The sequence below is a fragment of the Schistocerca gregaria genome, chromosome 1 (genome assembly GCF_023897955.1).
Source record: "Schistocerca gregaria isolate iqSchGreg1 chromosome 1, iqSchGreg1.2, whole genome shotgun sequence".
NCBI classification, from domain to species: Eukaryota; Metazoa; Arthropoda; class Insecta; order Orthoptera; family Acrididae; genus Schistocerca; species Schistocerca gregaria.
Window position 1 is genome coordinate 829,361,516 of NC_064920.1, and position 21,531 is coordinate 829,383,046.

The window sequence follows — 21,531 nt, forward strand, 5'->3', positions numbered from 1 at the left end:
CTGCCATGTCAGGGGAAACCACATCAACGGTCGCTGTGCTGACAGCCCATAGTGTCCCAAATGTCACTGCACTGTCTTCGTATGTGCCCATTTCCTGACTAAGCGTATGTACTTTATGATCTTGCGTGGTAGATTTAAACTGCTCATCAAGCACTTATACACTTCTGGAAATTGAAATAAGAACACCGCGAATTCATTGTCCCAGGAAGGGGAAACTTTATTGACACATTCCTGGGGTCAGATACATCACATGATCACACTGACAGAACCACAGGCACATAGACACAGGCAACAGAGCATGCACAATGTCGGCACTAGTACAGTGTATATCCACCTTTCACAGCAATGCAGGCTGCTATTCTCCCATGGAGACGATCGTAGAGATGCTGGATGTAGTCCTGTGGAACGGCTTGCCATGCCATTTCCACCTGGCACCTCAGTTGGACCAGCGTTCGTGCTGGACGTGCAGACTGCGTGAGACGACGCTTCATCCAGTCCCAAACATGCTCAATGGGGGACAGATCCGGAGATCTTGCTGGCCAGGGTAGTTGACTTACACCTTCTAGAGCACGTTAGGTGGCACGGGATACATGCGGACGTGCATTGTCCTGTTGGAACAGCAAGTTCCCTTGCCGGTCTAGCAATGGTAGAACGATGGGTTCGATGACGGTTTGGATGTACCGTGCACTATTCAGTGTCCCCTCGATGATCAACAGAGGTGTACGGCTAGTGCAGGAGAACGCTCCCCACACCATGATGCTGGGTGTTGGCCCTGTGTGCCTCGGTTGTATGCAGTCCTGATTGTGGCGCTCACCTGCACGGCGCCAAACAAGCATACGACCATCATTGGCACCAAGGCAGAAGCGACTCTCATCGCTGAAGACAACACGTCTCCATTCGTCCCTCCATTCACACCTGTTGCGACACCACTGGAGGTGGGCTGCACGATGTTGGGGCGTGAGTGGAAGACGGCCTAACGGTGTGCGGGACCGTAGCCCAGCTTCATGGAGACGGTTGCGAATGGTCCTCGCCGATACCCCAGGAGCAACAGTGTCCCTAATTTGCTGGGAAGTGGCGGTGCGGTCCCCTACGGCACTGCGTAGGATCCTGCGGTCTTGGCGTGCATCCATGCATCGCTGCGGTCCGGTCCCAGGTTGATGGGCACGTGCACCTTCCACCGACCACTGGCGACAACATTGATGTACTGTGGAGACCTCACGCCCCACGTGTTGAGCAATTCGGCGGTACGTCCACCCGGCCTCCCGCATGCCCACTATACGCCCTCGCTCAAAGTCCATCAACTGCACATACGGTTCACATCCATGATGTCGGGGCATGCTACCAGTGTTAAAGACTGTGATGGAGCTCCGTATGCCACGGCAAACTGGCTGACACTGACGGCGGCGGTGCACAAATGCTGCGCAGCTAGCGCATTCGACGGCCAACACCGCGGTTCCTGGTGTGTCCGCTGTGCCGTGCGTGTGATCATTGCTTGTACAGCCCTCTCGCAGTGTCCGGAGCAAGTATGGTGGGTCTGCCACACCGGTGTCAATGTGTTCTTTTTTTCATTTCCAGGAGTGTATCTGGCTGGAAACTTAGAAAATGTATTGAAAATATAGGCACTGCAAGAGAAAAACCAATTGTATGTGATAAGTGCTACAGTGAATACGAATTTTCTTCATAGTACTTAATGATTTTCCCAGTTTCTCAATTATTTTAGGTATAGGACCACATCTTAATTGTTGCTTTCATGTTGACCATACACACTGTTTGATTTTTCAGATTGATTTTGCTCATTTTGTAGGCTGTGGATTCACCATTTTCACATTCAGTTTATAACTGCAGATGGCTTGACCTATTCCTGTGCAATAATACAAAAGAGGAAATCAAAAGATTAAATTCAGTTTCAGAATTTTTGGATGTGTGTACTGTAAGAATTTGAAATTGCTTTAGAGTTATGAGTCTGACTGAATCATTAGTCATGGTCTATGATCCTTTACATTCTTCTCAGGTTTTTCTACCAGTATTTGGTGACAGCAATAGTTGCACTGTTTTGCAGCCGTAGATCCTCAAGGACAAAGATAAGAAGAGAATTTGAGCTGAATGTCACATATGTATCTTCAGAAATACATAAATCCAGATAATATTGTATTGTAGCTAATAGCAGTTCCTGAAGATGGAAATGGTAGTGAGGTACCTCACTTAGTCAATTTTTATTCATTGATGTTCATATAATCTTCATCATAATAATGTAACCTCAAATACTAATAACTGCTAATAAGGAGATCATCTTACATATTCTATACATTGGGATCGTTTGCTATGTGCATCCATGATTTTAAGGCTATCTTCAAATCTTGCATTAGGTTGCATTGTTGAACTTTTTCATATCTCTTTGGAGTTACCTACTTATTTTACTAAAAACAGTCCATGCATTTTTTACTCTTCTGTTTATTTCTTTCCCCGCCCATCTTCTCAGTGTCTGCAGTCACCCAAAAAACAAATACTTATCAATTATTTCTATAACTCTGTTGTTTATTTATACAGTTTTCTTTCCTGTGTGTTGAGTTTTACTATATTTGTTGTATTGTAACTGTTTTTCAGCAGTACATTTATCCTATTCTACTACGTTACGTTTTTCATTTATTTATGGTTGGATTTGTCTAATGTTTGCAACCAGTACAATGTCACAGACAAAAACCAGGTAATGCAGATATGTTTTGTTAAGCCTCAATGTTACATATGATGCATCAGAAGTATCTGTACTTGGGCATATTTTATTTATACGCAAATGACTTGATGTCTATACAGACTGTCAAAATATTATTCCATTTACAGATGACGCAAGTGTCTTAATCATTGTTAAAAAATATTGAAACACTACAGAGTATGTTAACAGGAGCTTTGCATCTGAAATTGGTTTAATGAAAGTAAACTGATTGGGAATAAAAGCAAAACTGAGACATTAAAGCTCCACAACCCAAGAAGTAAGATTAAGCAGAACGTAAATATACAGTGGAATGAAAAGAAGTGCATTCAGTATCAGCACATAATTATTAAATAGAAGTGCTACTGTGAGATGAACCTAAACTGGAAGTCACATGTTATAGAACTTATTAAACATCCAAGCTCTGCAAATTTGTGTTACGTGTTTGCCAGATTTTGCAGATCAAATGTCAAAAAGTGGATTTGGTTTTCTAGGAAAAAGGCGTGTGCAGCTCATGTTGTTGTTGTTGTTGTTGTCTTCAGTCCTGAGACTGGTTTGATGCAGCTCTCCATGCTACTCTATCCTGTGCAAGCTGCTTCATCTCCCAGTACCTACTGCAACCTACATCCTTCTGAATCTGCTTAGTGTACTCCTCTCTCGGTCTCCCTCTACGATTTTTACCCTCCACGCTGCCCTCCAACGCTAAATTTGTGATCCCTTGATGCCTCAAAACATGTCCTACCAACCGATCCCTTCACGTAGTCAAGTTGTGCCACAAACTTCTCTTCTCCCCAATCCTATTCAATACCTCCTCATTAGTTACGTGATCTATCCACCTTATCTTCAGTATTCTTCTGTAGCACCACATTTCGAAAGCTTCTATTCTCTTCTTGTCCAAACTAGTTATCGTCCGTGTTTCACTTCCATGCATGGCTACACTCCAAACAAATACTTTCAGAAATGACTTCCTGATACATAAATCTATACTCGATGTTAACAAATTTCTCTTCTTCAGAAACGCTTTCCTTGCCATTGCCAGTCTACATTTTATATCCTCTCTACCTCGACCATCATCAGTTATTTTACTTCCTAAATAGCAAAACTCCTTTACTACTTTAAGTGTCTCATTTCCTAATCTAATTCCCTCAGCATCACCCGATTTAATTTGACTACATTCCATTATCCTCATTTTGCTTTTGTTGATGTTCATCTTATATCCTCCTTTCAAGACACTGTCCGTTCCGTTCAACTGCTCTTCCAAGTCCTTTGCCGTCTCTGACAGAATTACAATGTCATCGGCGAACCTCAAAGTTTTTACTTCGTCTCCATGAATTTTAATACCTACTCCAAATTTTTCTTTTGTTTCCTTTACTGCTTGCTCAATATACAGATTGAATAACATTGGGGAGAGGCTACAACCCTGTCTCACTCCTTTCCCAACCACTGCTTCCCTTTCATGCCCCTCGACTCTTATGACTGCCATCTGGTTTCTATACAAATTGTAAATAGACTTTCGCTCCCTGTATTTTACCCCTGCCACCTTAAGAATTTGAAAAAGAGTATTCTAGTCAACATTGTCAAAAGCTTTCTCTAAGTCTACAAATGCTAGAAACGTAGGTTTGCCTTTTCTTAATCTTTCTTCTAAGATAAGTCGTAAGGTCAGTATTGCCTCATGTGTTCCAACATTTCGACGGAATCCAAACTGATCCTCACCGAGGTCCGCATCTACCAGTTTTTCCATTCGTCTGCAGCTCATAAGTATGGCATAATTATCATATGTGGTGTCCACTCAGCATCCTGTCATAGTACACTCTTTAATCTCTTAACATACTGATTTTTTTTTTTACAAATTATATTCCAAAAAAATAGTCATAAGGTTACCTTCCATTCAGAAAGTGGGTGCACTCAGCAACTGTTATGTGGCTTATAAATTATAGAGTGCAGCAAAAAGTCGTCCTTTTTTAGATTTAATTACGCAAATCCAGATTTCGTCTAGTGGCTAGCCATTATCAATGCACTATTTTCTATTCTCGATACATGTAAGTCCATGTTGTTTGGACATCAGTCACATTTCTTTGAGTAAATATCTCTCTCTCTCTCTCTCTCTCTCTCTCTCTCTCTCTCTCTCTGTGTGTGTGTGTGTGTGTGTGTGTGTGTGTGTGTGTGTGAGTAGTATTTAAAGAAATGTGACTGACACCCGAATAACAGGGACTTACATGCATTGAGAATAGAAAATAGAGCATTGAGAGTGGCTAGCCACTAGCTGAAATCGGGATGTGCATAATAAAATCTAACAAAGGACGACTAATTGCTCCACTCTATAATTTATAAGCAAAAAAATTGTATTTTTTTATTGATGAAAAGCATAGCCAGCTGGGGTGGCCAAGCGGTTCTAGGCGCTTCAGTCTGGAACCGTGCGACCGCTATGGTCACAGGTTTGAATCCTGCTTCGGGCATGGATGTGTGTGATGTCCTTAGGTTAGTGAGGTTTAAGTAGTTCTAAGTTCTAGGGGACTGGTGACATCAGACGTTAAGTCCCATAGTGCTCAGAGCCATTTTGAACCAAAAACATACTGTGATGAATGACATTAATACAGACTTGTTAATATAGTTTTAAAAGCTGCAAATGTTGAGTTAAAAATTTTCAAAGCTCATAATTAATTCCTCGATTATAATTGGGTACTCCTCTTTGTCTAAAATATCGTGAAACATACAATCATTTTTTGGTTTCTGTCTCTATATGCAGTTGCACCATGTATTTGACAGTGGTTTCCTGTGAATGTGAATCTTGGAGGAGCTGGTTTGGGCATAGTGGACACATTTATCTCACACCACTGATGAGCACCTGTCAGTCATCTGATAAACTGTTGTCACTTTTAGTCTCTAATGAGGTAACATCACATTTTTCTTCTCTTTCATGGCTACTATATTCAGTGTCAAACTCGGCAGCACTATAGCCATCCATTTCTGGAAGCACTGCCTTAAACGTAATACAGGATAGTGGCCTAAAGTGCATATTTTGTTTTTGAGTATCCAGGCACATCTGGTAGCAACCACTTCAACCAAAACGTAATAGCCAGGCTATGGGTGCTTTCTATCAACCAAACATTTCACTGTTAGAGCTGAAACGAATGTAACCAAAGTTTTGTTTTTTCAAAGGTCTATTCTTAAGTTGCCTGAGTATACACAGGATTAAGCTTCTGTCAAAATAATAAGAACAAGATAAATCATGAATTTATTAATGGGTTATACAGCTGTGTATAGTGACAAAGCCCAGGCAGTATGTTTGTTCTCTTTATTAAGTCTGTTGTCAACAGTTCATCATGTTGGATATCAAATATAGGTTTCATAATCCCCTACCTGTGACTCACACTTTTGTGGTACAGAAAGGAATAAGGTAGTCAGCCACAAAACTCTTTGATGACCTACCCAGAGATGTACAGAAGGTAGTATGTAGTATTAACTTCAGATACAAACTCATATCATATCTGCTGACAAAAATGTATGTGTTTAAGAAAGAGGGAGAGAAAAAGACTTTACCTACATAAGTATAAAACTCTCTCTCTCTCTCTCTCTCTCTCTCTCTCTCTCTCTCTCTCTCTCTCTGTTTGTTTCTGTGTGTGTAAATAACATCATCCACAAAAAAAAAGAATGAAATCTTTGCTGGCTTTCAGAAGAATCTTTTAATGAATTATATGCATGCATGTACACACACACACACACACACACACACACACACACACATTGTGCCAGCTGAGTGCACTATGCTAGGACTGCAGGTCAGCAGATACACTGGGACACAACTCAATGCTTCTACTATTAACTAAGTTGTCTCCTTTACTCCTAAATCATTTATGTTGTACCAGAACTTCCTTAGCATCTCTCTTTCATTGTGTGTGCATGTGTGGGTGGGTGTCTGTGTGTGTGTTTTCTGTACACCAGACAAGAATGCACAGTCTATATGGAAACTGTTTATGACAGTGAAAAATTAAACCGTGTGTACCCAATGAAAATTTGGGAAAAGCAATCATCACCGAAGTTTATCTGTCGGTAAAGAGGGAGGAAAGGATTACATGTAAATGAAAGGAAAAATGCAAATGAAATTGGTGGAAATTAATTTTGAGAAAAGGGTAAAATTAATAAAGAAAGTAAATGTGCGATCGTCACGTAAACAATTAATTGGCATTAATTAGAAATTTGAGATTTGGGGAAAATTACGGTCGCCAGTACTATGGACAACTACTATAATAACTGCACAAAAAGGTTATTGCACATATAATTAGCACTAAAAGCATGGCAACTGAAGGTTGACACGTGTTGTGTGAAAACTGAAAGTTTGTCAGAAGTAATAAATTTCACTACACTCTGACTTAATTTAGCAAAAGAATTAATAAAACCGGAAAATTGAAAGTTAATTTAGTGACTGAAATTAATAGTGAGATTTGTTTCTGAAGCACTACCTCAACAATCATTTCAAAAGCTACTTGAATCTACGCAATTTAGAAATAAGAGGTTTAACTTTGAACTTGAATTAAATGATTCTGAACAATTAACAATAGTAAAATTTAGTACATACCAAGTTGAGCTGCAGTCACAGGTAAGCTAAAAGATGGTAAGAAAACTTGCGCTCTTAATTTCTGCTTGTGTAATCTAAATATTGTAGCCAGCTATGAATGCTTTAACTGAACTTTGAAATTAAAGCAGTGAAATGGAATGATATTACTTTAATGCTGGCATATGAATTTCAACGACACTCGGGTTCATTCCAGAAAAGGAAGGGACCCTGCTTGGTAATGCAATTGGGACAATGAGCAACAAAGGTTCATGCGAAGTTGCTGTATTTTTGTGATGCAACAGTTTTAAAAGCTGAGGTCTGCCATACAGTTCTAAAACTTTACGTGCTTCAAGTCTTTCTTGTTGGTTGATTGAAGGTTTGAAGCCGTCGATCGAGGAGGTGGGGACAGTCACTCATTGTCGGCCGTCGCTGTTGCAGAAGCTGGATGTTGGCACGCCTCCTTCTTGACACGTTCACCAGGCGAAATGGGCTCTTGATGTGCACCAGCTAATGCTTCCCGTCCGCGACACCATGTCAGAAACTATCATAGCAAGTTGAGCGCAATTACATGCTGCCAAACCCCGAAAGCGTGGCAACTCGCAGGAGCGTCACACGACACACCTGCTCAACCGCACTACTCCAGCCAGACTCTGTCTGCTCTGCCCGCTCTCCACGCGGCCGAGTTCACATTCCCAAAGATCCTAAACACTTTGGTTCTCCACACGACCTATCGATGTAATCGTTCGATAGTATAGTTTTCCCTAGCCAAGACCCAGTGTAAATATACAAATAATATTTACAAAACAAATCAATTATGCATCGATATATATATATATATATATATATATATATATATATATATATATATATATATATATATATATATAGTAAAACATTTACACAACTACACGACAGACAAAGGCTTTGAATTCGAGGAAGTAAAAGGACAGAAGATAAGCATAATAATTCTACAACTAAAAGGCAAGTGGTTGGGATGTTCACTCCATATCACTAATTAAAAAGGCATCAATGTTGTGGTTAAACCAATTACATATCTCAATAATTGTTGTACCAGAGAGGGTATGTTTCTCAATGCATTGAAGAGGAGGGTTGTCAGACCAGTGCATAAAAAATGATTGATCCTTTTCTATTGAGTCATCTGACGATGCTCCTCAAAGGAACCACCTAATTACCATTTAGTGACTTATGCCAATTGATATGGTGACGGGAGGATATAACATATTTTTCAACACATGAAACAACCGGATTGTCCAATACATAACCTGCAAACCAATACGACTGATTCCTACATCTAGTACATTTTTGAGTAAGCAAGACTTGCACGTGGTTAGTGCTTTTTCCACAGAATAAAGTCTGCTGACAGAAACCCAACATGTATTTTGAGAAAAACGCTACATCACAACAGCTGTCTCAGTATTTTTGCACCTAATCTGTAGCTATCTAGAGGAAGGAAAGAATACTGTGGTCATATTTTTACATCTCACAAAAGCTTTTGATCTGATCAACCATGCTCTTGCATTGCAGAAACTGAGAGCATGCAGTATCATACACTCATCTCTTGAACTCCTGACTGTGTACTGGTACCTAAAAACTGCAAACATTAAAAAAATACATTATCAAAATGGGTTGAGAAAAATCAACATTCATCTATGACTGAAACAGTAATCCAGGGTGTGCCCCAGGAGTCAATGCTGAGACCATTTTTTTTCTTATGTGTGTAAATCATCTTATATAGGTGCTAATTCCCATGTGATGACTTGTGCTGATTGGACCTGTCTTCTTATTGTGTATGACAATGGGGAGGGTATAACAGACCACAGTCCATATAATAGTGGTTCAATCTGGTTCAACAGATTGCCAAAATCCATAAGAGCACATGCTGGGATCCATTTCAAACAAATTAAAATTTTTTTATTGTAAATAAATACTGGTTTTCACTGAAAGAATTCAAAGCCGTACATGTTGTCTATCAACCTTTTTAGATAAATATTGCATGTATTGTGACATCTTACACAAATCGATATACTACTACACCTTTGTAAACTATGACATTTGCAAAAGTCATGTGATCAATATGTGCAAGAAGAAATGTAAATAATTAAATAAATGCTCAAGTTTGTGATCTTAATTTGTTGTTCTTAATTTGTTGTTAATATTTTGGACAAGAAATATAGAAGCATAGTTTTTTGGTATTCATATTTTGCTGTAATACCGAATTCTTTTGTGATTTTTGTGTACAAAGCCAATCACATTTCAGTTGCTATAATGTTATGCTTAGTTCTCTTATTTGCTTTTACAGTGTTCCTATTCTTACACTCTTTGACCCTCATGGTGAATATGGAAGTAGAGTTGTAGCACTCAGCCACAATGCAAAATATCTAGTAAGTGTTGGTGGTGACCCAGAGCAAACACTTGCATTTTGGGTATGGACATATGGCAGTGAGTATCCTGAAGGTATGTTGGAAAATACTTACTAAAACAATTGTTCTTGACATACTAATTAGACTTGGTAGCCACTTCTTGCAGAAGATCTGCTTTGTTGTGCCCTATGGTTTTCACTGTCTTCAGAGGGAGACACTAACATGGCAATATTCATCTGTGGCACAATAATGTGGAAGGTGTCATGAAACCTACTAAGAGAAAACTCCTTATATTCTGTATGTTTATGTACAAATGAAAGCTGACTTCTTGTATTTCCATCATGTTTGAGTAGAATCACTTGTATCAGAAACATTTGCTTAAGAAACAAATCTAAAAACTTCATATAAAATTCAAAGAAAATTGTTATTTTGATTACATCAAAATTTATGTGTGTAATGACATATTGTGTATTTTTGAATACTGAGTGCTATGAAAAATGTGTTTCATGCTATAGCAGAAGTAGTAATCCATATCAGTAATGTTTGAGAACATGTCTCTCTGAAGTGCAGCAGCTCATTTATTATTTAAAACTGAATATGAAAATTCATGACCACAATAAACCTTTTTTATATAATGTTAGCATTTTTGATCTGTTTTAGACCATTTTCAGACCCACACTGTCATGGTAGATGGTGGCTGTGAATTGAGCAGGCACTACATCTCAACGAATGATGTAAGCAGTTGAGGTGTAGCGTCTGCTTTGTTCATAACCACCACATACCATCGTGGTGTGTGTCTGGAAATGGTCTGAAACAGACTGAAACCAATAATTTTATATAAAAACAAAAAAACAAAAAAAAATATTGCTGTTGTGACTGATCATATTCATTTGTAAGCAATCTATTTTGCTTCATTCAAATTTGGCCATTGTATTTTTTTTTCCATTTCCCCAATTTTCAGTGTATACCTACATGAATAATGGTATAGTTTTGATAAATTTTAGAAGTAACATATGCTGTGGATAAGGTAGTCTATAGTAAATCAGAATTTGCGGGCTACAGTTCCTGCGGCATGTGTTATATTATTTTAAATTTACCTTCCTCTCCAGCAGCAATGTATATTGTCTCCATTTTTGTACATTTCAACTATTTTTGATTTTGTTATGTAATTTTGTTAGTGAATGTAACTTGGTACAAAACAAAGCTCCAAGCTTCAGGTAATCAACAAATTTTATCGAAGGTTTTTCTCTTGTCACAACAGCAATATTGGTGTTGAAATTTAGCTGCTGCAGAAAGTAAAGGTAGTTGTAAAACTGAAATTAAATGAGAAGCAGCAACATCAGTTTAAAAATATTTGTTTACTGACATGTAAAACATTGCACCAGGCACAATGCAAATACTGTCCTTGGGCACATGATGATTTAGTAGCTGAATGTTGCTCTGACTGCTGTAGCTAAGTTGGTCAGAGCACTGTCACTAAATTGGATGTTGATGGGACTATGTGTGTTGGGTGGGCTGTCAAAGGATACGTATCCAACATACCAGAGGAATCTCAGTTTCTATTATATCTTGAGGATATGGCCCATCGATGAGATATATAATGCATTTAGCCACATGTTCACTTGACTGTGAGTGACATGTCTGTGGTAAAGTGCATTCTGCATTCATTATAAAGTTCCACAATTTTTAAACTGTTAATGAGCATAACCCAAATTTTAAAAAATCATGACTCAAAATCCCAAGTACCTTCAAGGGAACAGTAAATTTCACGTACAGTTTTTCTCTTGTCATAACAGTGGTACCAAAGGTACCTCATGTAATTACTCCCCGGTGGATACCATCTCCTCCACAAGAAGTGCAAGATATATCTATCTGAGGACATGCCAGTGGTAGGAATATATGCACAAGTGAGAATTCAGCTTATTACAGCCAACCACTAACCAAAAAGTCTGAGGTGTTGTTTTCTTCTGAAACAGGAATCGAATCAGCAAGATACACCTCACCTGTTGGCTAATCTGTTGTTTCCTGTGTTGAGGGGAGGCAAATGTAAATGGATAGCAGCTTGTTAATTGTTGGCTGTTCAGGTGTATGGCAAATAATGGTAACTCTTAAGATAATGGCAGTAAGGGATGGGAAGGATCACCTCATGCAATCAATGTATATCCCTGCCATAAGGGTGGCCATAGCCAACAACAAACCCGACCTCCCTCTGCAACTCTCAGGGAAAGGAAAGAAATGTAGTGCAGTCAGATTTTTCCTTTCAAGAAAATGACGGATTTCTAGAACTGTTGGAACTGGCTCCTTTGTGAGGCTAGTTACAAGAAGCCACCATTTGTCTTCCAGAATATTAAAAATATTTCATACCTCCAGATCTGCCTGTTGCCTTCCTACCTCACAAACTGTCCTGTGGATGACCTTGCTGTGGAGTCCTCTTTCAACATGTTGAACAGGCTGTTCTGGCAACCATTGAGGGAACTATGTGCAAAAAACTGCAGATTGTGTTAAAACAAGTGACATTTGTTTGTAAGGTCTCTACATTCACACTTTGTTCATTCCAGTTTTTGGCAGAGAAAGTTGAGAAGAGCATCCTTCTTATGGGGTATTAAAGAAGCTCACAACCTACAATATTGGTCATTGCCCCCCTAACTGATGAAGACCCCCCCTGTCCCAGAGGTGAGTGAAAGGCTTGAACCAGAGGCTTTAAGGATTACGTGGTATGTGAGACTGTGAATTCCTGGACGCGCACCACAGGTTTGGGAACTGTAGGACGCCCTAAATGGGTCAGGTCTGTACTACAACTTAGAGACTCACACCCAGGTAACTGAAAGTATGTTTTCCACGCAAGGAATTTCTAGATAAGGTGACTCTCCTAATAGTCCCAGTAACGTTTGCTACAGCAGACCCCAAAGTACTAGTGTGGGATCCAAAGAAATCCTCCCATTCCAACCCTTTTTAAAATCATAGGGATCAACTGCAAAAGTATTCACAACAAAGTAGCAGAGACTGAAGCACTCATAAAAAACAGTGGATTTCACGTAATACTACACACAGAAATCTGATTAAGATCCAAAATTGATAGCAGCAAGGTTTTTGGGGTAAATCTAAGTGTATATGAAAAAGATAGAATAATGAAAAATGGAGATGGTGTGTTTATTGCATACTATAAAAAACTCTAATCTAACCAGACAAAATTGAAGGTGCATACAAGATTATTGGATGGGACACAATTCAAGGGTGAACATAACCACATAACTGAATATTTCTGTTGACCATCAGACTGACCCTCAAATGTAACCAAAAACTGTAGAGGAAACCTCAGCTTGTAAGTGTATGTTCACCAGTCAAACTGTCATCACTGGTGGAGTCATCCTTCATTCAACAATGAACTGGTGTAATTACAGTTTTACAAGTGGTCAGTACAAAAACATCGCGTGAACCTATGTTAAGTCCCATATCTGAAAACTAGCTAGAGCAGATAGTGCAGAAGTGCAGCATGATGAAAATGTATTGGATCTGACCTCTTTCAGAGGGCCACATTTAAACTGGTGTCAGTTACCATGAGGTTTTAGGAGCAGCAGTGGTCACTAAATTATAAAGTGAAACTAGAAGAAGTAGAAACATTTATACATTCACCAAAGTAGGTAACAAGACCTAGCAACATACTGCAACAAGGAACTTGAAACATTCAGTTCTGAGCAGGAGATTGTTAGAGGAATTATCACTGGACATACATGGTGTCTCGAAAAAGGCATGTTATAACCTCAATGTGTTACAGCACCCAAACTAATTAAGATATTCACACCACATTTGGCTTACATGACAACCAAAAAAATTTTTGTTTGGGTATGTTACAGATTGTTGTGAGTCAAGCAAAATCACAATGATTCAAAAAAGGGTTAGTGTTGGACTGGCATATTCAGATCAAACTAGACAACACTGACACTGCAATGCCACAGCCTCCTATGTCTTGATTTATTCAATGATGTAAAAATTTTGTGTAGTAGTGTGAAGCCGATCACAGTGTGAATATCTTAATAGTTTGGATGTCATATGTGGTGACAGTGGATCAGTGCATATCACAAAATGTAATTGTATGATCCAAAAAGCACCTCCTTGAACCTGGACTGACACTGCTCCAATCCTTCTCCCCTAAAGTTACCTTGGCCGAAATTTTAAGTTAACTGGAAACTGGAACACTCTACTTTTCTTCAATTTGGCTGAACATTACATACACACATGCCAGTAATTACCCAAAACTGTAACATTACAAATGATCACCAAATGGCCCCAAATTGAACAGATTACCACTGACAAAATATTCTTGAAAACAACCTGAACAACTCATGATGTGTTTCTACCTGCTAATGCGAAGGCTATTGATGAGATAGAGTACAAAATTCATTGGTTGAGCACAATAATTCATATGAGATTAAATGTTTAACAACAAAATATGCAAATATAGATAAACACATACAAACTACATGAAAAGAAATTGAAAGTCTTTAACTCTTATCTCATTAGTAATCGTAACTATTGTTTGCAAAAATGACTCTGTCAGAAATTTACTGGTTTGTAAAGTTATTACAGTTATGAAAAGAAATAATTACATGAATGAAACCAACCTTTAACTGCTCTTCTGAATGTTATTGAATGTAAAGGCGATTAATATTACAATGGAAAATCGATGATGGAAAGTAACAGTATTGTGAAGAGGAAAGTTGCCACACACCATATAGTGGAGATGTCAAGTTGTAGCAAAAAGACTGTCACAAATATAGCTCTCGACCAGTAAGGCCTTTATCAAAATTAGGCGTGAATACACACATACACACACACACATACACGCAAATGCAACTCACACACACACACACACACACATGACTGCAGTTTCAGGCACCCAAGTATGAGTGTGGCCTCAGCTGCCTGAGACTGCAGTCATGTGTGTGTGTGTTGTGTTTGTGTGAGTGTGTATGTATGTGGTCATGTCTAATTTTGACAAAGGTCTTTCTGGCCCAAAGCTACATTTATGTGAGTATTTGTGTTGTGCCTGTTTGCAACTTGGCATCTCCGCTATATGGTGAGAGGCAATTTTCCTTTACACAACACTGTTGAATAATACTGCAATATCCAATTTACGATTATACAAAATGAAGAGTTTTTACATCATCGATTAGAATGATGTACATTAAGGTTTCTCTTAGCCAATATTCCTTCAAACAGTTTCCACTTACTTGATGTTGCCAGTGAGTTGTCGATGTCCATGTCGTTAGTCCATGATCCTTGAGGATGTGATTCAGTAGTTGATGTTGTCTTGCTGATATCCTTGATCATAAGTGCCAGTTGTGAATGTAACAGGTATGCTCAGTGCTTGCAGAATTAGCTCCAATCTGTGTATCTGCATAAAACAACAAGAATAAAACATGCTTCTTTCAATTAAAGTGTGTCATATCCTGACATCATAATAGTCAGCTGCAATTTTCAAATTTATGGAATGCAATTGTGGTGTGGCACTTTTCACAGTATATCCATCCATGCTATGACAGTGAATCAAGTCAATTGTATTGTAAATCATTAATCTTTGGTTTAAACAGAGAATTAAGTGTCTGTGCCATTGTTGACACAAACGCTTCAATCTTGCCATGGTCAGCACACCATTCATTAGTAGTTAAAAGTTCTTTGCATCAATACACAACAGTAAAATGTGTTACCATGTTTTCTTAGGTAGGATCTTATCCATCACCAGCATTAGAGTTGACCCTGAAAAGATAAGAGGAATTAAGGAATATAGATCTCTGAGAAATCATAGACAGTTAAAGTCTTCTGGGTTTGTCTAATTTTTTGTTTTACAAATTTTCTCTCTGGACAAGTGTTCAATAACCCATGTTTGAACAGGTTGTTAAGTCCTAATGTAGCTATTTTGTTTGGAAAGCTGAGTGTCAAAAACCTTTTAGTCATTTTAAGGAAGATTTGAATGAGGTCAGAATGTTATACCATCCTCACCTTAGTTGACCTTTCTGTCTAGGAACTGACTCTAGTGTATACAGTAATGGAGTACAATTGTTTCAAAATTTTGGGAATGATGAAAAGGAAGATCATACGAAAACAGTCTTTGCAAACAGCTCACTGACTAACTACAGTAGAAATTACAGTGATTGATCATTAAGCTTTAGTGATAATTTGGAGATACAAAAAGTTCAGAGATAGTCCATGATGAATCAAAACTAACATTTACACTGCTCATCAAGCACTTATACACTTCTGGAAATTGAAATAAGAACACCGTGAATTCATTGTCCCAGGAAGGGGAAACTTTATTGACACATTCCTGGGGTCAGATACATCACATGATCACACTGACAGAACCACAGGCACATAGACACAGACAACAGAGCATGCACAATGTTGGCACTAGTACAGTGTATATCCACCTTTCGCAGCAATGCAGGCTGCTATTCTCCCATGGAGACGATCGTAGAGATGCTGGATGTAGTCCTGTGGAACGGCTTGCCTTGCCATTTCCACCTGGCGCCTCAGTTGGACCAGCGTTCGTGCTGGACGTGCAGACCGCGTGAGACGATGCTTCATCCAGTCCCAAACATGCTCAATGGGGAACAGATCCGGAGATCTTGCTGGCCAGGGTAGTTGACTTACACCTTCTAGAGCACGTTGGGTGGCACGGGATACATGCGGACATGCATTGTCCTGTTGGAACAGCAAGTTCCCTTGCCGGTCTAGGAATGAAAGAACGATGGGTTCGATGATGGTTTGGATGTACCGTGCACTATTCAGTGTCCCCTCGATGATCAACAGAGGTGTACGGCTAGTGCAGGAGATCACTCCCCACACCATGATGCCGGGTGTTGGCCCTGTGTGCCTCGGTTGTATGCAGTCCTGATTGTGGCGCTCACCTGCACGGCGCCAAACACGCATACGACAATGATTGGCACCAAGGCAGAAGCAATTCTCATCGCTGAAGACGACACGTCTCCATTCGTCCCTCCATTCATGCCTGTTGCGACACCACTGGAGGCGGGCTGCACGATGTTGGGACGTGAGTGGAAGACGGCCTAACGGTGTGCGGGACCGTAGCCCAGCTTCATGGAGACGGTTGTGAATGGTCCTCGCCGATACCCCAGGAGCAACAGTGTCCCTAATTTGCTGGGAAGTGGTGGTGCGGTCCCCTACGGCACTGCATAGGATCCTATGGTCTTGGCGTGCATCCGTGCGTCGCTGCAGTCCGGTCCCAGGTCGACGGGCACATGCACCTTCCGCCGACCACTGGCGACAACATCGATGTACTGTGGAGACCTCACGCCCCATGTGTTGAGCAATTCAGCGGTACGTCCACCCGGCCTCCCGCATGCCCACTATACGCCCTTGCTCAAAGTCCGTCAACTGCACATACGGTTCACGTCCACGCTGTCGCGGCATGCTACCAGTATTAAAGACTGCGATGGAGCTCCGTATGCCACAGCAAACTGGCTGACACTGACGGCGGCGGTGCACAAATTCTGCGCAGCTAGCGCCATTCGACGGCCAACACCGCGGTTCCTGGTGTGTCCGCTGTGCCGTGCGTGTGATCATTGCTTGTACAGCCCTCTCGCAGTGTCCGGAGCAAGTATGGTGGGTCTGACACACCGGTGTCAATGTGTTCTTTTTTCCATTTCCAGGAGTGTATTTTTTGAAGAAACTTAGACTAATGTATTCACAGTTGAGGAGGCAAACAGTGTTTATGCAAAAATTTGAATTTGAAATCAAGTATGTCAAAAGTACACAGAACAAAGTAGCAGGTGAATTATCCAGACAACCACTGGGAGAAAAAAGGTGCGACAAAATGTAGATAGGATCATGTAAAACTATTTTATATAAAAGGAGTTCAGGGAGAGAAGAAAACAGGAGGAATTTGCAAATACATGAGAAACCATCAGAATGATGGTGACATAAGGAGGACAATAAAAAGGGAAATAGATAAGCCAAATAACAACAATAAACAGTTGAAATACTACAAGGTACATGATATAGTTTTGTTCAGTTGATCTAATGAAAATTCAGAAGATTGGAAGGTGTATTAGCTGAGTGAATACATAGATGATATAATTGTTTATGTACATTTGTGTTTTGGACATGTAGTTGCTAAGAAATATATACAAAAACTAAGAGAGTGTGTAGTTCTTGACAACGTGATGAGGAGGGTAAGTACTCATTTTAAACCTGTGACAAGTGTCAGAGAACCAAGGTTACTAATCAAACTTGTAGGCTTCCCATGCAAAGTGTTAAACTACATGATTTGAGTGAATTGTTGGCAGCCAATTTTTACAGTTCTTTGCAGAACATGAAGGGAGCTTTTCCCTATTTCACTGTAGTGTTGGAGGTATTCTCTAAATTTATAAAACTCTATCCTTTGCATAAATCAACTGACAAAGTGATTCAAACTAAATTAGAAAAAGACAATTTTGTGAAATTTGGCAAACCAAAAACCATACTTTCTGATAAAGGGTCACAGTTTGCATGTAAAAGATGGGAGGTAGATCTCACCTGCCATGGAGTAACAGTAATATAGACAGCAACATCTTATCCAGCTGGAAATCGTGCAGATGGAATTAAGTGGTTGTGCCACACATACTGCATCAGCATTCACAGCTCATTGGGAGATGATGTTGAGAATATTGAAGATGTAACAAGTATGTAAACCATTATGTAACAGGATTTATTCCTTATGAGATTATGAAGGGAGAAAGATCTTTGAATTTTGTAGAGGAAAAACTGGCTTTCCCCTTTAGAGATGAAAAGTCAAAGAAGAAATTTAGACTTAAGAACATAGTGGATATGAAACTGTATAAGGTTAGAGTGACGCAAACAAGGTGAATGCATTGAGAGCAATAAATTTTCAGTGTAAAGCTTGGGATCCGCAAGGAAAAATGAATGAAGGTGTAGGGAGTGCATAATTTTATTTTTTGAAGTATAAGCGGAATCTCAATTTTTTTGAGTTTATGTGGCCAGTTAAGGCAGAGGATGTTTAATAGGTTTCATAGCATGATCAGTGTTAATTTAATAGTAGTCAATGTCTCTTAATTTGTTTACAACATGAAAATGAAAAAATAATGCTAGGAAACATAAACATAAAAGTATATAATTTTCAGTTGATTGCATAGGTTCGTAAAAGCAAATAGGTTGAAAGACTGCTTGTGTCATGAAAAAAAGTAACAACAATGATTTCTGTAACTCTTTTTGCTACAGGAATAAGTACACAGCAACAGGGACTTCATATGTGATTCATATGTGATGAGTCAAGAAATGAAAACCTACATAAAGAACTAAAAATAAAAATACTAAAAAGGTGATTATTTGGGGTTCTACACAAATTATCAATTTTATTATGTTTTGTATTATGCCAATGAGAATAGATGAAACTAGTTCTTTGCAGACTGTGTCATGTTACTTCTGTTATTGGTGGGCTAATTCAGGAGCAATGAAAAAAATATTCTTATGTGTATCTCTTATGATGACAATTTGTATATGATGTTTGTTTATGCTCAAAAGATGACAGTAGTATTTTAAGTTATTTCACTTACATGAATACATGCAGTACACAAACAACATACTTTATCTGTGTTTGATAAATCTTATTATGAGAGTGTCCGAGAGAGCAACACATTATAAAATGGGGGCCACATGGAAAGATAACACTATAGGGTGATATACAATCTTTTCCTCTTTCCTATATTTTCTTTTACTTCTTTCCTGCTTTCCTTTCATCATACATTGAAAGGATTATTTCAGAATGAGTTTTGTAAATTTAATTCTTGGTGTAATTATGTTTCTGTTTACGTAAAATAGTTGTTATGAATGTGATTGCCATTTCCAATTTTTCTTATGTTGTATACTTTATTTGTTAACATGTTATTTAAATTTATTTTCTATGGACAGAGTAGCATGAAACTGTGATTTTGTATAAAACTGTATAATGATGGAATCAGAATCTCTAAAAGTGTTATGTGATGTTAAGCCTGTGGGAGATGTAGAAATACATTGATACATCAGTAGAGAAGGCATCAACAAAGAGTCAGCAGCAAGAAGAAGTGAGTGGAGGTGATTGTCGTACCATGCATGTACTGCAGCACACTGTGTTGATGCCGGTAAAAAATATCAGTGTTTGGACAGTGCTACATTTATGATCTCAGTATATACTGCTTTAAAGAACTAGTGAGTATACTTTTCATATTGCCCATTTGCCAGAACTGTATTCCGACTCATTAAGCATAAAACTTTGATGTGCAGACCAGTCAGCTATGTTCACACCGTAAAGATACTATTTTTGGTTGTAGACAGCACACTCCATTTAGTGCATACCTTGGACTGTGGAATGATAGCTTGAAAAGCCTCTTCCAACAGGTTACAATACTCTTCCAATAGGTTATTCACATACATCATTATTTTGGAACTCGTCTCCAGTCCTAAAACTTGGTTTAGTGCTTGTATGACCAATGACACACTAATATCAACCCAAACAGAATGGCAGTACATTGGTAATACTTTCCATTCACCAAAAAGGCAGTATACTTCCTAAAATCGTCTGCAAATGGTACTTACCAGTAAACACTTGTCAAATCAAGATTTCTCATATAATGCATCTTGTAGTATTTTTTCAGTATCTGATCCATATTCTCTGGGTGATCAGTCTCTCCACTCACTGTTGTGTTCAACATAGTAGCATCTATGACCACCCTGACATTATCATCCTATTTGCACACAATGATCAGTGTACTATTGTACTCATTCTTACTCTTCTTCTGTAACACAACACTTCATCATTCTCTTAATATTTTTTTACATTGCTTCTCTGAGGGCAAATGGTAAGGAAAAGGATTTTTCCCAAAAAATTCCTGTGGTTTCACATCTAATGTACCCTTAAAGTTCTTAACATCACCCATTTCATCATAGAATAACTCTCTATTCACCCCTAAAACTTCTCTCAACTGCCCTTTCTGTTGCTCATTCAATCCTTCCACTTTCTCCAATTGGTTCTTCAATTCTTCCATTATTCCTCCCTCATCTCCACTACCACCAAAGTCTAGATTCAGTTCTAAATGCTCAACATCAACACCTATTGGCATCAATTTTATTTTTAGGTGTCAAACTAAATTGTTATTATCCATTGCTGTCCCATTGAAAGTTATTTCTGCTTATGACCCTTCACTACCAGAACTGATAAAACTGTCTCCACAATTGACCTCTGCTTTTCATTCTATTAACCAATCCATCCTAAAATAATATCTATAATCAGACCAGGTATCACAAAAAAACTGGAGACCAGACTTATGCACCCAAAGTCAAACTCCAAAATACACTATTGGCCATTAAAATTGCTACACCAAGAAGAAATGCAGATGATAAACGGGTATTCATTGCACAAACATATTATATTAGAACTGATATTTGATTACATTTTCATGCAGTTTGGGTGCATAGATCCTGAGAAATCAGTACCCAGAACAACGGACCTGGCCGTAATAGCGGCCTTGATACGCCTGGGCATTGAGTCGAACAGAGCTTGGTTGGCGTGTACAGGTACAGCTGCCCATGCAGCTTCAACACGATACCACACTTCATCAAGAGTAGTGACTGGCGTATTGTGACGAGCCAGTTGCTCGGCCACCATTGACCATACGTTTTCAATTGGTGAGAGATCTGGAGAATGTGCTGGCCAGGGCAGCAGCCGAACATTTTCTGTGTCCAGAAAGGCCCGTACAGGACCTGCAACATGCGGTCATGCATTATCCTGCTGAAATGTAGGGTTTCACAGGGACTGAATGAAGGGTAGAGCCTAAGGTCGTAACACATCTGAAATGTAACGTACACTGTTCAAAGTGCCGTCAATGCGAACAAGA

General features: G+C 39.1%; 1 protein-coding gene across 1 annotated transcript in view; it reads left to right on the forward strand.

Annotated features, from left to right (window-relative positions):
• LOC126271938 (cilia- and flagella-associated protein 251-like) overlaps positions 1–21,531 on the forward strand; it is a 681,069-nt gene that overhangs the window by 97,945 nt on the left and 561,593 nt on the right. Inside the window, exon 5 of the mRNA XM_049974362.1 lies at positions 9,583–9,737. Within this exon, the coding sequence (XP_049830319.1) occupies positions 9,583–9,737 (155 nt within the window). The remainder of the gene's footprint in view (positions 1–9,582; positions 9,738–21,531) is intronic.